The following is a 16,099-nucleotide window of genomic DNA, read 5'->3' as shown; positions in this document are numbered from 1 at the left end:
ATATTTATATACACAAGTGAAATTTGGCATCAGTAGTACACAGATACCTGTGTGTTCAAACATTCGTCTCTCCGGCTCCACAGCCTAATCACTTTAATAAATGGTTAATTTAGACTTTGAGTGTATTCTTGTCCTCTCCCATAGTGTATTCTTGTCCTCTGCTTAGTCTCCAAGTGAGCTCATGCATGCATACATATACTGGACAGGGGAAAAATATTCACATGCCTTTAATCAATGTGGCCTTTTAGAGTATATTCTTTATTTTATATTAATCCAGATGAGTCCATTATTTTTGCAGGCACAAAGGTATTAAGATAACTTCAGAATATCCCATGAAACAAAGCCATGTCACAGCAAGGAAAAGATTGAATACCCCACTAAAAATATTTAAAAAGTACTATTAATAACTTTGTTTTTAGCGTAGCATTGTTTTTGTTTCACTCTGCCAAAAGTGCCACATGACTGTTTTATCTATGACTAAAAGTTGTCTGGTGAGCAGATTTACCCATCTAAGCTCTAGCTTTCTATAGCTCCCGAAAAGTCACCACAGTCATCATGCTGCCTCTCGTTAACACTCTCCTCACCTGGCCTGTCTTTAAGTGGGAAGCCATGTAAGATTGTGGTTTGTTTATGCTGTTATTTTGGATGACGGAACACAGCTGAATGTTCAACACCGTGGAAAAATTGTTTTTAATTCTTAAAGGTATAGTGGAGGATGTTCTTTTTCCGGGTGGACCATCAAAATAAGTGGTCTTCCTAATTGTCAATCATTCTGGTAATATATTTACGTAAGGCCGTCCTACGTGCTCGTCACCATTTTCACTTACCGGTTGTGAGTCTGACATAGTGGAAAAATTGCAAATCTTAAATTGGAAAGTAAGATTCTATGAGGGATGCAAACAGCAACTTTTAAAATAATACGCGTTCTCTCTCGGGAGCTGGTACAGGGTTGTGCATGTGCTTTTAAAGGGAGAGTCTTTTCAAAATTCGCAAAACATCCTCCACTATTCCTTCAACCGTTTGTTAAACTTTACAACTTTAAACTTGATTTTTCTGATTTATTCCTTTGGCATCATGACGTTTTGATGATTGTTATTTTTTGAATGAGTTGCTGAGGCCTTTACACACAAGCTGCATTATATGGACAGAATTGGACACAAATTAACTCAGCCTGTATTTTATTCAGGGTTGCCAGATTAAAGGCTCCTCAGATTAGATGCAAAGTATACTTTTCTGTTTGTTGCCAGTTTTTAGAAAACATACATTTTCCTTAAATTTGATAGTTATACCCTACATTGTGTTGGTCTAAGATCCAAAATGATTTCAGTTTTTAACTTTGTCATATAATTTTAAAAAGTTCAAGGCTTAGGAGTACTTTAAAAGGGTACTGTATAAAAACACATACCGAGGCAGCTTCTCAGACCTGAGCAATCTGGCCTGAGATCAAAGTAGTTTGTAGCTTCAGAGTGTAATGAGTGCCAGTCCTCAGAATTAGCCCTCACATTCAACACGTAGCAGCCTCTATTACTCAGTCCACTCCAGAGCAGTTTGTGAGAAGACTTCTATCTTAAATCGTCTTGACATGGTGAACATTTCCGTAAATGGCTAAAGGCATTTACTGGAAAACAGTCATGAAAGGTATGATTGACAGATAAAATGAGTTGATAAAATACAGAGGGTCAGATAGTAGCAAAGAGACAGGACGGCTGGCAGACAGGCAGAATGTGGAGAGAGCCTCACTTCTTTGCATGAGTATATTTGCCTTAGCATTTTTAACCAGTGTGAAACAAAATCACCACTATATTCTAACAGACTAGTCATGTGAAGTAGGAGTCACTGAGAGACACTGAATGGTTCGTTGTATACATGTTTACAAAGTTATACAAGGTCTAGGATCTTGAAAAGGAAAAGTACTGAGTAGAGAGCAGTGCAGCAAAATTGAACATAACTGACTGCATCACAGCACCCCAAACCTAAATGAAAAAATGACTCTTATTTGGGCTTAGCAGATGGCATGTGTTCTCACTTTCACCCACTCAGTCAGCCACCCTCTCTCGTTTCCTAATGTTTTGTCTTTTTGAGTGTGTGTAAAAATACAAAAACTTTTGGGATTTAAAAAAGAAACAAAAAAAAAGGAATCTGAGAGGCAAGAGGCTGTCTGTGGATCAAAAAGGCAGTGCATCAGTAAAAAAAGTTGTGAGGATTTGTATCACCTCTGATCCTTTGACTTTGCTTTTTGTGATGGAAGATAACATGTAAGTAATTTTATTTCAATAGGAACATGAAGCACATTCTGTACTTTTTGAAAAAGACAATTATATAAATATACATATACATAAAACTGGCTAGGATCTCAAGTCAGGCTTCTACTCTTATTACGGTATGCTGATGGCAAAGACACAAAGTTTCCTGTTTTAAAGTAGTTTTATTTTTTGAGATGTAGAGAAAGGACTATTGCTGCCAGTCATTCCTACACAGCTAGTAGGTACCGGTACTTTCAAATGTCTTTAACAATCTCATGGGGATCCAGTGATAGACTTCCAATCTGTCCAGGGCGCAACTTGTCCGACTCAAGCCAACTGTAGGAGATACTGACCAGCCTAACAGTGCTGTTTGAAAATCTGTAAGGATATGCTGGGAGACAATGCAGCTTTTTGTTTCAGTAGAACAATGGAGCTCTAGATTGTGGAGGATGTAAAACTGCCTGCTTCTGACGGCGATGATGACTCTTACTGTTCAAAATGCCTGACTGACGTCTTCTGGAATAACAAACCTAAATAAGTCTCTATGTTTCCTCATATGAATGTTATTGAAATTGCGTCAGTATGGATAAAAAGGTTTACTAACAAAACTGGAAATTTTTGATCCCATAGATGCCCTGCTCATCACATGCTTCTAATAGCCTTTAGGAAACACATGCATCAAGCATTCCTTCACAAATTTTTAAAGTGATCAACAAAAGGGTGTGGCTATTCACTAGTGTGTCTCTTTTTAATGTTTGGCTATGGGCTTTTTCTCTTATTTAATTGATGAACACCCTGGGTTTTATTGCTCTATTTGTTTTCCCTTGTCCCTATTTCCCCATTTTGCCTTAAACACTCAATTTGTCTTTATGATCATGCAGTTCAAAATGCAAATTCGTATAAAATTTCTCCTGGGTGTAAGATGTTGATTAGCAGTTTACATCTCAGAAAAAAAAATCAATGAGCACAAGTGACATGATGAGGAAGGGAATGAGTGAGGAAGGATTTCAGTATGTGGGCCAGAGAAGCAAAGGAAGCCTGTAAGACAGAGAAGGGATATCCTGCCTCACCGCCACGCCACTCCTCCAACGTTTGCTCGCATCCGCAAACACGCAGACACAAGGAGGTCCACAGGACATAAAGAAGAACAAAACACTATGACACACAGCTACACATGGGACTACTTTAGTGACACACGCTCCGACCACAGCACATTGACATGATTATTAATGACCGGTTTACACACAAAACACATCCGGTTAATGCAGCGGTACGTGGTTTCCTCTGTTTGGATTGAACTGTATTCTTGAATAAGAAAGAAGACTTTTCTTTTGTTTTCATCCCAGGCAGTGACACATCTTTTGTCATTTCACTGACCCCCAAGGTTGAGTTTGATGAGTCACTGGCTTACTAATTTAAGCAATTCAACTTTCAGTAACAAAAGTGAGACTACATCACGTACTGTGGAGGCACACATGGTATTCTTGTAAAAACACCCAACTCTCGCTCTGGGCGGATGAGACACACTAATTATGAGTCACACACCAGCTGAGTAGTGATAAAAACATCAGCTGCTATGCAGAGAAAACTGTGACGAATGCACATTTGTGCCCTATATATTTATAAAAAGAAAAAAGGAGAAAATGTACTTTTTTATTCTTCTTTTGCCAAAGCCTCAGTGTTGACATTCTCAGCACACTTCCCAAGAGTGTCCCACAATGCTCTGCTACAGACAACAGTTGACTGGTTACACCATTGTGTGCATGCAGTGCAGATGGATATTTAAACATATTTAAGCTGTGTGTATTCAAGGTTTTTCCATAAACATGCAGATTTAAAGATCTAACTGAAAGTTGAAATGTATGGATCCGAAATCCATAGTGTATGCTTAAACTCTCACATGTGGATGTGTTTTGCCATAAGTTTTTATTTTTACAGAAAGATGCCTTTTCAAGTTTATTTCAGATTTTTTGTGTGTGTGTGTGTGTGTGTCCCACACAGTGATGTACACAAATGGATGACTTAATTTGCCTCCCAGGGTTGGGAGTCATCCCACAGGTCATAAAAGATACAGAGTGTGTAATCATTGACCCATTCCTCAATTCACCCATCTCCCTCCATTCTTTCCTCTTTCATCTCCTGCTCTATAATGCAGCTGTCCATTAAACGTTACATCCTATGTTATAAGGAAATGTCCCTGGGGGGAAGGGTTGCAGAGACAAGCAGAAGTGGAGATGAGAGGATGTAGAAGCTATGGTTCTTGTGGATAAATGCTGCAGTGGGGGAGCCTATCCTTTTTGCTTGATGTATTGACGCCCCATTTCTCCTCAGAGATCAGTTTTTCCAAGCATCAAGTGTGAAATAGAAAAAGATAAAAAAAAAAAACATAAATTCAGCCAGCAGCCTGAGTTAAGCCGATAATATTGATCCTTTACATATAAAATGTATTACAAGTTGCCAATATAAAGAACTTATATTACTTCCAGCTTTAGTCATGTAAAGTATCAAAGCAGTGGCACACACAGGACTGTACAATATCTGTTAGGAGACAAGCTCTTTTTGAGTACATTAGTTTATATTGCTAACAGCAGTTAGCACCATATTTAGCATACAGGGCCTGTGATATTCTAACTTGAATACACTCTCTTAAGCTTTATGCCATCCAATGATAAATGTGTGGCCTTGATGGAGAATGGTATCACTTTTATCGTTGCAGTAGTTATGACCCATAATGTGAGACTGCCTTACACATTTGTTTAACTTCTGTATGTGTTTACAGTTTGGCTTTACTGAAGCTTGTTGGTAGACATGCTGAAAGGTCAAAGCTTGGGTGAAACAAGAGTCAGGAATTACATTAAAAAAATAAACAGGGATGTTGAAGATAATCTTATCAATTCTTATATCTGATCATCTCCAGAAAGCTACTAAACCACTCATCACTGTCCAATGCTCACACGGCATATGTCTGCCTCTGATTGGATTGGCCAAAGAGGATTATGAACTGCCCTAGAGTAGAAGCTGTCGTGGATCATTGAAGTGCAGGCGCATTAAGAGCATGCCACAAAAATGCATGAACTACAAGATCATACTATTTTCTATGCCTACATAGATCTATCACAGATTTTTTTTAATGTCATGATCAATTTCCTCCTTATTCATAACAGCAAACTGAATATTAAAAAAAAAAAAAACTAAAAACGAGCACCATAGTTTCTGAGACTGTCTGCTTTGGCCTGTGTTTTTAAGATGCATACTGACAGACCTTTAGAGTGTCCGTGGGGATGTTTGGATTTTCCCCTCGCTGGGAGATGAAAAATGATACCGAGTCCACATCACATTTATCTTTTCAAACACCATCTGTGTGCTGCAACAAAGAGCCACATCAGCTCACATACACACTCATACAGCGGTACAAACGTCCCCGGGAATACACTGCTCCAGAGACGGCCGAGGTCAGAAGGTCTGCACTCAAATTGAAAGAGCACATGGTGCCACAACCATATTAAATGTTTGCATCTTCATTAAAGTCTCAGATAGAGAAGATTATCATGTTACCCCTAATGTAAATTTAATCATATAAAAAAAAAATGAACATCTGAGGAAAGTGACATATTCAGCAGGTACAGCCATTTAAAAGGAAACATTGAACTATACGTTTGTTTTACAGCACACTTGGGCTGTTTTCCACTTTAAGCAAAATCATCGCTCCACCAACCCACCATCCCTTAGTATATTTCTTTCTCCATCCCTCATCCAACACACTTTCCAAAAGTCTTCACTCTCTAAACTATTTCTCTCCCTTCCTCCACAATCTAAATTACAGGGATTAAGATGTCAGTCCACCCTCCATATAAATGCAGCTCCAGAGAACTAACACTTCAGTTCTGTTTCTAACTCCTGCTAGGGACCAATTACAAGCACATAATTGAGACTCAAAGACGGTGACTGTCCCAAAAGCTCCAACTGTTCTCCCAACTAGATGGTGCAAACCTCAATGAAGGTTTTTACATGTCATAACTGCCATGAGTGTGAGTTTGGCAGCAAGTGTTACACTGACAGGATTTACGAAGTTTAAATTGTCTATACAATAATACTGTGAATTCTAGTAAATTGTGTTTGGATATTAGAAAAGATTATTAAAAACAAAATCTATGTTAAAAGGAAAAATAAAGCTAAGCTGCAAAAATAAAAATTTCTCTTCTCTATTGACATTAACTTTTATCAATATCGCTGATTTGATTTTCTGCATATTGTTCATTACAAAGTATTTTTTAGAGAAAATGAAGAATTTTTATGGGAAAAGCTGATTACATGTCTAACACAAGAAAAGCTAAGGAACATAACGTGTTATTTTGTTCTAACATGAAACAAACCCAAGTATCTCATTGAAATATTTTATAAAAGAATATTGATAGCTGTGCAATTTGAGAACCAGAAGAGTAAAAGGCAGATTATTTAGTAATTGTTGATTCAAATATGTGTTAGAATGATTGAAAATAATTATTTATTTATTATAATGAGATATCATATTAGTTTAGTACTAATTAGATTTTAAATTTGTATATCCACCCATCCATCCATCCATCCATCCATTGAACCGTCCATCTGTCCACCCATCAATCCATCCATCCGTCCGTTCGTCTGTCCATCCATCCATCATTGTAGATCACACCGCCTTTCTAACTAAACAGTGTTTCCTATTATCTAAAACAATTATGCTCATTTTCCTCCAACCACTGAGATCAACACAGCCCCCGCTCACTGAATACTTTTCTGTGTTTAAGGTGATTCTTGGTAAACAAGAGTAGTAGTAGTATAGTAGTATATAAACTGCTCAGACCATACCAACTGACAGTGACCATAAAGAAATCATTTAAATCATCTTTATTTTTTATTCTGATGTCCAGTTTCAACTACATTCACTTCATTATGACTCGATGGCTAAATAAGTTGAGTCACCATATGTCTGGCCTTGCCGACAGATAAAACCAATGTATTCAATTAATTTGTTGATGACTTTTGTGTGCATTTAAATGTTGCTCTTATCATTTACTTCTCTTTCCCTAAAACCAGGTACTAGATATAAAAAACTCCTTTGCTTTACACACTACTTACAGTATTACAGATTTTTTTTTTCCTTTAACATAACATTAATGGCCTGGAATTCTAAGCATAGAAATGTAAAATAGCCTGTCTACTGCTGTTTGACAAACTCAACATCAACAGCAATGATTCATCTCCAGCATGTCTGTGATGAGGTTAAATCCAATAAGTATGTCCTTCTCTGACATTAGAAATCCAATGACTGGATCTGTGGTCACAAACAGTTACTCAAAAGGCATGAAAGCAAAGCAGAGGGATTTTTTAGGTCAAAACAGTTATATGAGATAGTGGAAGAGAGTGAACATCATGCAGGAAGTACAGCTGATATTTATGTACTTATAATACTGCCTGGCAATCTGTTTTGAAGAGCTTTGTTCCCTTTCAGTATTGATGCAGATTACCACCACTGCACCTTATTTTAACCGTCTATCCCTCTATTCTAAAGAAGCATAAAACTGCCACATGACCCAAAACTGTTATGGAGCTGGAACTCGATATAATGATTTTATCTCATGTATATAAAATTCATTTCTTTTAATATTAAAAAAAAAATTTTTGTTCTCACAATACTTTTTCTTAACTAGGAAACCATCTTCGTACCTTGTTACTGACTAAGCAGACAGCAGATTTAATATTTGTTCAGCAAAGGCTTCAAAAACAGTCAAAATATGAATTTATTCTGGATTAATAAGGTATCTAACCTCCTGTTAGGTCGTCGCAGCAGACTTCAATAGATCCAGACGAACAGTCACTTAGTTCCTCCAGAGAGAAATCATTCTCCTGTATTCTTAGCCTGCCAAAAACATAACAGTTGAAAATTTCTGTTACTTGACATAGAAATACAGTTACAACTGTTGATCACATGCAAATATCCAAGTTTGTGTTTACCCATTTCAACTTTGTCAGAAGCCATGTAGAGGATTCATGGCTAGATGCAAAACTATGTTTGGAAAACCCTGATGCATAAAAGCTTAAGTATCCTTTTATCATCTCTTCTCCTAAACAAGTAAAATAAATGCACCAGGGAGCATTATCACAGATCCTTCCTCCCAGCAGCTGTAAGACTTTTTAACCCTCCCTGTTCTCAACAACCTCAATAAGTTGTTAAATCAATGCTGATTTTGCAGTTTCTACCTTAGTCAGATAAATAACATGCTGCTGTCATTTTGCACATCTCTGAAGTTGCTGTGACTTTTTCAATTATCGTTTACTGTAAAAATGTCCATAGCAATATATTGGTTATTTATTCTCCAGGTGCACAGTATTTATATAGTTAAAACACTTTACAGTACACCCTTTCCTTTGTTTATTTTTTAACACCTCACTATTATGTTTATCTTACACACTCTAAGGTCCAAATTTGTGTGACTATTTTTTTTTTCTATAATCTTATTGCTGCTTTAAACACAATAATTTTCCAATTGTGGGACAACAGAGGGATTTTCTATTCTATTTTATAACTAGATTCCTTCATTAACAGGCCATTTTACTTTTGAGAGGCCGGGTTTGTGACATTTTCATTTGATTTAGATTTTGTGATGGGGATTAGGTCCATCTAAGTATAACAGGTGGTACCTCTCTTCATGTCTGAACTAAAGATGCTCTCCTTGCAAACCTTTTGAGTTAAAGCTACTTCTTAAAAAGTTTAGTACAATTACAAGGAGGTCAGAGGTTTTCACAGATTCATAGTTTCATTTACCTGTGACTGAATGGAGCCACAGCCACCATGTTGACTCTGGTTATGTGTGTGTCTGTAGACTCTTTGGGCAGGTGGGGTTGCTGTTCATAAACACGGGATATTGCTGCCTTTGTGAATGTGATGAGTGGAAGAGGAAGAGGATCAGGGGAAGAGGCTGCGCTGCTTTCTTCAGGAGTCCCCATCTCCTCGTCAGACTGGCTTGTGGAGCCGCTGTGACCTCTCAAAGTGTGTTTGCAGCCTGACTGAGCAGGACCTGGTTGAATGTTCCTGTTTTTTCCAATGCTGGACTCGACTGGCTTTTCAGCGGAAATCCCTCCCCTTGTTGACATGTTTTGACTCACTTCCTGAGTTGTGTTGGAGTTTTCGCCTCCTCTGAAGCGGAAAGGTGGATGCAGGTGGTTGGCTTGGTTCTTATTAATGATTGCACTTCTGTTATGATTCCCATCATGCACTGGCTGTGAATGGACATGACCTAGTTTTTGAAGATCCAACGAGTCTTTGGAGTGTGGTGATGGGGCTCTGCGCTGGACCACCGGGCTGCTGTAAGCCGAATGTGACGTGTGAGTCCGCTGGTAGAGCTGATTTTTTAGGCCTCTCTCTTTCTGGTGTTCCCGCGAGGAAAGCCCAGGTATGCTGGTGTTCCGTGGGCGAAGTGATGGAGAGTGGGTGGGTGTATGCGTAGGGGTATGTTGAGGGGTCAGTGTTGAGGGCCTATGCAAATCACGAGTTTGGCGACGTGGATCTGTTTTCGGAGAATTGGGCACAAGGCTGCGGGGGAGAGGAATTCCTGATGAGGAAGGCCCACGGTGGGCTGACTTCACATTGACTCCCCCACTCATTCTGCCCTGAAGAGATGGAGAAAGAGATCAAATAAGCAGTGAAGGAAGGCCTCCACTATAAACCATCATCCTTCTAGAAAGGTTACGTTACACATTAGCAAGTAACTGCACTTCGTTAATCTTTACGAGAGAACAAGCGGATCAAATTAATCTAACGAGAAAACAACATACTGTAGCACAATTTTCACACTCTTTGTTTTTTGCATCTTAAAAACACTTCAATGTGCTTATAAATGCAAAGAAATCATGCTAACTTTTCCAAAACCTTCTGTTTCCTTTACAAAAACTGAGCTGGTTACTTATTAATAATGTGCCCCTCATACATATATAGTGTGATCGCAATGCAGTGAAGTGTTTCACACAGGACTATTTTGAATGTGTATGCCCTTGAAACAATCAGTAGATAACTAGTAGTGTAGCAGATATAAAGATTGGAATATGGAAAAAAAATCTGTGATAAAAGGTTTTCAAAAGAATCTTTTAAAAGAATGCATCAAACATTTTTATATCTTAAATGTTTTAGATTAAAAGCAGTAGACTAGACTGGATGGTCCAACAAATGAATGAGCTAAAGGGCATTCAGTCAATTTGAGATTACATAAATAGAGCTGCTATAGAGACAAAAGAATATTGATTTGGCCTCATCTGATCCTGGAGCATTTGACCTCAAGGGACCAATAATTTTGGATGGACGGACAGACAGCTAGATAGACAGACAGACATTTTACTGCACTGACAAATCAGGGACAGCAACAACAAAAAAATACTATATTCTAAATTTTAATAAAAACTAATTAAAAAAAAAAATCTCATTTAAAACGGATACCCAGAAAAAGAAGTGGGATTCTGGGTTATTTTTAGTCATCCTTTATCATTGGAAACTAATGCTTATGACATCATCTGCAATGCAGCAGAAGGTAACCAGAGACAGATGTGCCTATCCATCCTCATTTTGAAATTTATCCTGATTCCCACATAAACTCATATTTGTTTCTCTCCATCTCTTCCCTCTTTACTTTTTCTCTTGGGAGGTGCATGACACTAACAGGCAAAAGAATTTCTCCCAATCTAATAGAAGTCCAACAACGGTTTCCAAGTGCACAGGTGCAGTCTAGCTCTGTGTCTATCTGTATGGAAATTGGCTTACCCTTGGGGATATGCTGGGGTCATACTGGTACAACAGCAATCTAACATAAAGTAATGATGCTCAGCTGCTGATAGTAAATCAACTGTACACTTGTGTGTGTCCAAGAGAAGGAGAAAGAGAGGATAGGATAGAGACAAATGGGACAATAAAAGATATTAAGGAAAACTTTGTTTGCATTATTATACTGCTTAAAAAAAACTCACTTTGATGGTCTACTTATCGTTTTCAGACTGAAAAAATACCTTAACATCTTTAAACATTTTTTTGTTATCTGCTTGTGAATATAACAGTGAAAATATGCTTGAAAATATGAGAACTGCTGACCATGTCATGAAATAGAATCAAACTTCCACATGCATTAAACTGTTGCTGACCTGGAGAGCTCCTTTAGAGACAGACTGCTGCACCCTAAATGCACCAAGGAGCGTTATCACAGATCCTTCCTCCCAGCAACTGTACGAATTTATAACCACCAATCTTCCCAACAAACTCAATAAGTTATTACATTCATGCTGATTTTTTGCACAGTTCCTGTCTTAGTCTTTTACCTTTTTGCTTTCATCATGCACATCTCTGGCGTTGCTGCTATTTTTCACATATCACCTACTGTAAAAATGTCCCCAACTGCATATTGATAATTCATTCTTCAGATGACTGCACAGTATTCTAATAAGGCTGTACTGTACAGTATTTCTTTTTTTTTTTTTTTTTTTTTTGACTCTGCCACTTATTCTGTTATTGTTATACAATTTTAAGTTCCACATTTGTGTGACTCCTTTTGCTGTAATGCTTTTGCTTCTGCAGTAACACCACAATTTCCCCATTGTGGGACAATAAAGGGATTTTCTGTTCTATTTTTCTATTCTAAATTAAGGGGGAATCTAAAAGAGAACTCCAGCACCTATTACTCATATTTTTTTTACAAGGAAATAATAAAAAAATAGTATGTTAAACACAATTCATACATATTTAAATAATATGCTGTAAATAGAAATAGCTACATGCTTTCAGTTTTATGTTCGTTTCTAAATTTCTTTTCTGCTCATCACTATAGAATAGTTTACATTTGAGCATGAACTCTAAGTCAGTTGATATGCGCACTGATTTTCTCCATACCCCTACTTTTACTTTATTTTGAATTTTGTTATTCACCTAACCTTTAAGAAAACTATTGAGTTTATTTATCTTTATATATATTTAAGCAAACTAATGAGTGGGATAAGAATTGGGCTTTTTCTGATAAATGTCCTTATTTTCCAGTAGAAATATGTACTTGTAAGTAAGTAAGTAAGTAAGTAAGTAAAATGTTTCTATGGCTGTTTTCTCTTATTGTTCTTTGCTATCTTTTGAACATGGCAGAGCTAAAAGAGCACCTGACCTCTGCAGTCCAATTCTCTCCAGTGTTAACACAGAAAAAAAATGTCATATTACTTTTTTTGCCGCTCAGTAAACAGTCATGCCTGAACTAAATCATTGGGATCTTTTCTCTCCTCCATATCTGCCAATCTTTGACAGAGCCTGGGGTCCTTTGCCACTGCACCGCCGTTTCTTCCCTACCCTCTCTGTCTGCCAGTCTAAGCCTGTTTGATCTTCATTTAGTCCTCATCATCAACATTCATAATTATGTTGAGAAATGTTGGTGGATAAATTTCATTCAAAGCTCTCTGAGTTTAAAATGTTTACTTTTTTCAGCTATATGTTAGACATATTTAAAAGCTGAAGGGGAGTGTTGGCCTAGTGGTTAGAGCAGTGCGCTTTTGCTCTGAGACCAAGTGCCCGGTTCGATCCCCACAGCGTGCACTCTGGGTTCCTGAGCAAGTCCCTGAACCCCAAACTAATCACTAGGCGCCACATAATGGTAGCCCACTGCCTCCAAAGGGGATCGGTCAACTGCAGAGGTGAATTTCTTCAGTGTGATATTAATAAAGTTCAGTTATGATTTTTAGCTTAGAGTCCAGCTCCCAGAGCTCTTCTAAAAACTTCAAACATCCTGCTGAACCTAAAGATCACTTCCTGTCATTAATGCTCTAAAGTTTCATGTAAATCAGGATAAATCAAAGCAAGCACTGCAAACAAAATATATTTAGGTTTATACTGTAGCTCTGACTCAAGTTTATGATTGTATCTTCTACAGGAACTTATACTGAAGAACCCTTTTTCTTTCTGCCTGGAGGATGCTGACATCTGCTGACCATAATGTGCAACTACAAAATTAAGAACTATTTGCCTTACTATTAAACTGTTTTCAGTTATACCTCAGAAATACATATTAGCAGTTACCTACCTACATGTAAATCTAAGACATTGCTTTAATAAAGAGCAGCATTATATTTTATTTATCATTACCAGAATAATAACAGATATTATCTATCTAGATTTTTACTTTGTTGAAAGCTGCAGAAATGTTTCATAATTTTCTTTTCTGCAATGCCAGTGACCTCTAAAAAAAGAAACCGCAAGTTTGATCAAAGAGACATATATACCCTCCCAGGGAACACATGCTCTCTCTTGTGATGCACACCCTCTGACTCATCTTAAAATCAATACATGAGGTGGAAACACAGCCCTCTCTGTCTGAATCAAAGCACATTTTCAGTCTCTTTTTGTAGGTCCGTGTCAGAAAGTCTGGACACTGCAAGAGGTGTTACTGTTGGTATATCAACAAACTGGTGAGTGAAACATTAACTTAAAGATCAGAGTGAGTGAATACAGTGAAACCCACTGAATCCAGTAAAATCTGAGCAAAGAAAATCCTGAAAATGTGTTCCTCTTGAGGAAAAAGTGAGCACACATTAAGAGCAACACTGTCTAAAGCCAATAAATTCCCTGTGATGAAATTAGGGAAATTTAGAGTCTCACATGTGTACCTTGCTTGTCAATGGGATTCCCAGTTCTTCGTTGTGCCGTAGGGCCGAGTAGGAAGACAGCCAGCAAGTGGAGGGACGTCACACTTCTTCAGCTTCCCAGGAACAATGGTGTGTTTTTTCCTGGATCACGGTTGCATCCTCGATGCTGTGCTCTCATTGGTTCACAATTCCTCAACATTCCTCAAACACAGGAAGCTGTGACAAACAGGAATGACAAATCCATCTAATCAGGGGCTAACACACCATGATGACTCATTCTCAAAGTTACTTTTGTGTCCAAAAATCATCTACTCAGCTGGCATGAAACAACTTTCATTTAAGGGTTGAAAAAAAAAAAATGGAACAATGAGCAGAGGTCTGTTTATGTGATCAAGCGTCAGTGACCCAAATGGAAATTCATTTGGGAAACAATTGACCTCGATGACACATATTCTGTCATATCGACTTAAGGCAGCATAATTATATATTAGTCATTAAAACTTTGTTTTTTAAGATAATGATATCAAGTATAGAAATGCAGCAAAGGTTTTATTGCACTTTTTACACACTCAAATGCAGAGCACAATAACACTAAAAGAAGATTAAAAAAAAATATATGGTCCTTATTTATTCATGAAACTACAATTAATGCTTTAAAAATCTAAAAGTGGTTCTCTATTCAGTCGTTATGTTGACTTATCTTACAGGTTTTCTTTTACTTTTTGTGAACAACGAATAACCAGATTCTACAAAAAAACATCTAACCTGTAAAACAGTCCATTCATTATATACTGCCAGATTTGGGTTGTGACCATAATTACATACAGTGTTTTTAGTATGCCCCCTCCTCACTGATTGTTGATGTATATAAGTAGCAGAATACTGACTTGTTTGGGTGTCAGCCATAGCTAAACTTATTTAGTCCTCCTGGCATCCCTCAGGCACTGGTGCCCTGGGCAGTTAGCTATGTCCTTCATATCAAACCCCCTGCTGCTTATCAAGAGTATCTTATGCCACCGTATGCATACAGTACAAAGTGTGCAGAACTGAGTCATAGGGACCCTATAATGCTGACTCAAGCTGACCATGTCACCCCTGGTCACAAAAAAGTCCACTTCTTTTCTTCCAACCAAGCACTGCTTTCTCCCTTCTGTTTCTCTTTACCCCTGACAGTTACACCACTTTAATTACCTTCATCCTGTAAGAGAAAACTTGTAATTATCTCTGCTTACACTGTCGGCAAACCAGACAAACCACAGGTATTCAAAATTTGTTATAGAATTTCTAAGATGTACAGTATAAGTAAAATAAAAAACAAGGCTGTACTTACCCTCTCCCACTCTTCTGGTGTCTGGCTTAGTCTCAGTCTGTCTACTTTTGTGAGGCTGCTCTGCATACATGTGTGTTTGTGTCTGTAATCTCACCTTCTATCACGTCATGCCGCTCTGCTGCTGCCGCAGTACGCCTGCAGCCATGTCCCCGCCTCTCTTTCTCTCTCATCATTACAACATCTGTCTCCCTCTCTTTCTCTGTCTGAGTAATGGTCCTTTTGGCTGGGGTCCCTCCCCTCTCAGCGGTGAAATATAAGCCCAGCTAGCAAAGACACACTGGTGCATTAGCTGGATGAGTGTGTTAGTTTGTGTGTGTGTGTGTCTATGTGTGTGTTTCAACCTCAATAGTGTGAGTAGCACATGATAATTAAAGCAAATGTGAAAAGCCTGACCCCAATCATCAGATTTTCATGATCTAATTGCCGAGAAGGGAAAAAGGGAAGAAAGGACTTATACAAACTGGGTTAAAAAGGCATCTGCTGATGCAGGCTCACAATTATGCTTAGACACCTGATGTCTCTATGCACTAAACTAAAGGAGAGGGACAGTCTTTCCATCCATCACTCCTTTAATTTGTCCCACTCCCCTAATGAAAAACAAGGCACATATGAAAAAAATAAGACGCAAAACAAAGAGGATAAGAGAAGAGATATGAACAGAAAAAAATATTGAAACCTCGCAATCATTAAGCAAACAACGGTTGCTGTGATTCTCACAGGAAAATATTATTTTCTCGCGGTAAATACACAAAAAGATACAACTAAGGAACATAAAATGATCAAATTACTTTAATTTATAAGGAATAAGCAATTGTTTTTTTCTAGGTTGATTACTGCAGCCATTATAATTGTACATATAACATTTATTAATTGATTTTCTGACTACTTTAAT

At 37.8% G+C, this 16,099-nt stretch overlaps 1 protein-coding gene across 8 annotated transcripts in view; it reads right to left on the bottom strand.

Annotated features, from left to right (window-relative positions):
• The window catches only part of LOC107103765 (neuron navigator 1-like), a 96,349-nt gene that overhangs the window by 78,400 nt on the left and 1,850 nt on the right, over positions 1–16,099 (bottom strand). For 3 of the 8 annotated variants that reach the window (XM_015403584.1, XM_015403585.1, XM_015403588.1), the window contains exons 1-4: positions 15,208–15,470; positions 13,899–14,093; positions 9,046–9,890; positions 8,048–8,139 (exon numbers count right to left, since the gene is read on the bottom strand). In XM_015403584.1, the coding sequence (XP_015259070.1) occupies positions 8,048–8,139; positions 9,046–9,884 (931 nt within the window). In that variant the 5' untranslated portion in view covers positions 9,885–9,890; positions 13,899–14,093; positions 15,208–15,470. Of the gene's footprint in view, positions 1–8,047; positions 8,140–9,045; positions 9,891–13,898; positions 14,094–15,207; positions 15,527–16,099 lie in introns of those variants that run through there. The other 5 variants (XM_015403581.1, XM_015403583.1, XM_015403587.1 and 2 more) reach the window with 5 other exon arrangements.

This window comes from Cyprinodon variegatus, unplaced genomic scaffold (genome assembly GCF_000732505.1).
Source record: "Cyprinodon variegatus isolate N-32 unplaced genomic scaffold, C_variegatus-1.0 Scaffold1524, whole genome shotgun sequence".
Taxonomy (NCBI): Eukaryota; Metazoa; Chordata; class Actinopteri; order Cyprinodontiformes; family Cyprinodontidae; genus Cyprinodon; species Cyprinodon variegatus.
Note: the sequence above shows the minus strand (reverse complement) of the source record. Positions and strands in the feature narration are given on the sequence as shown.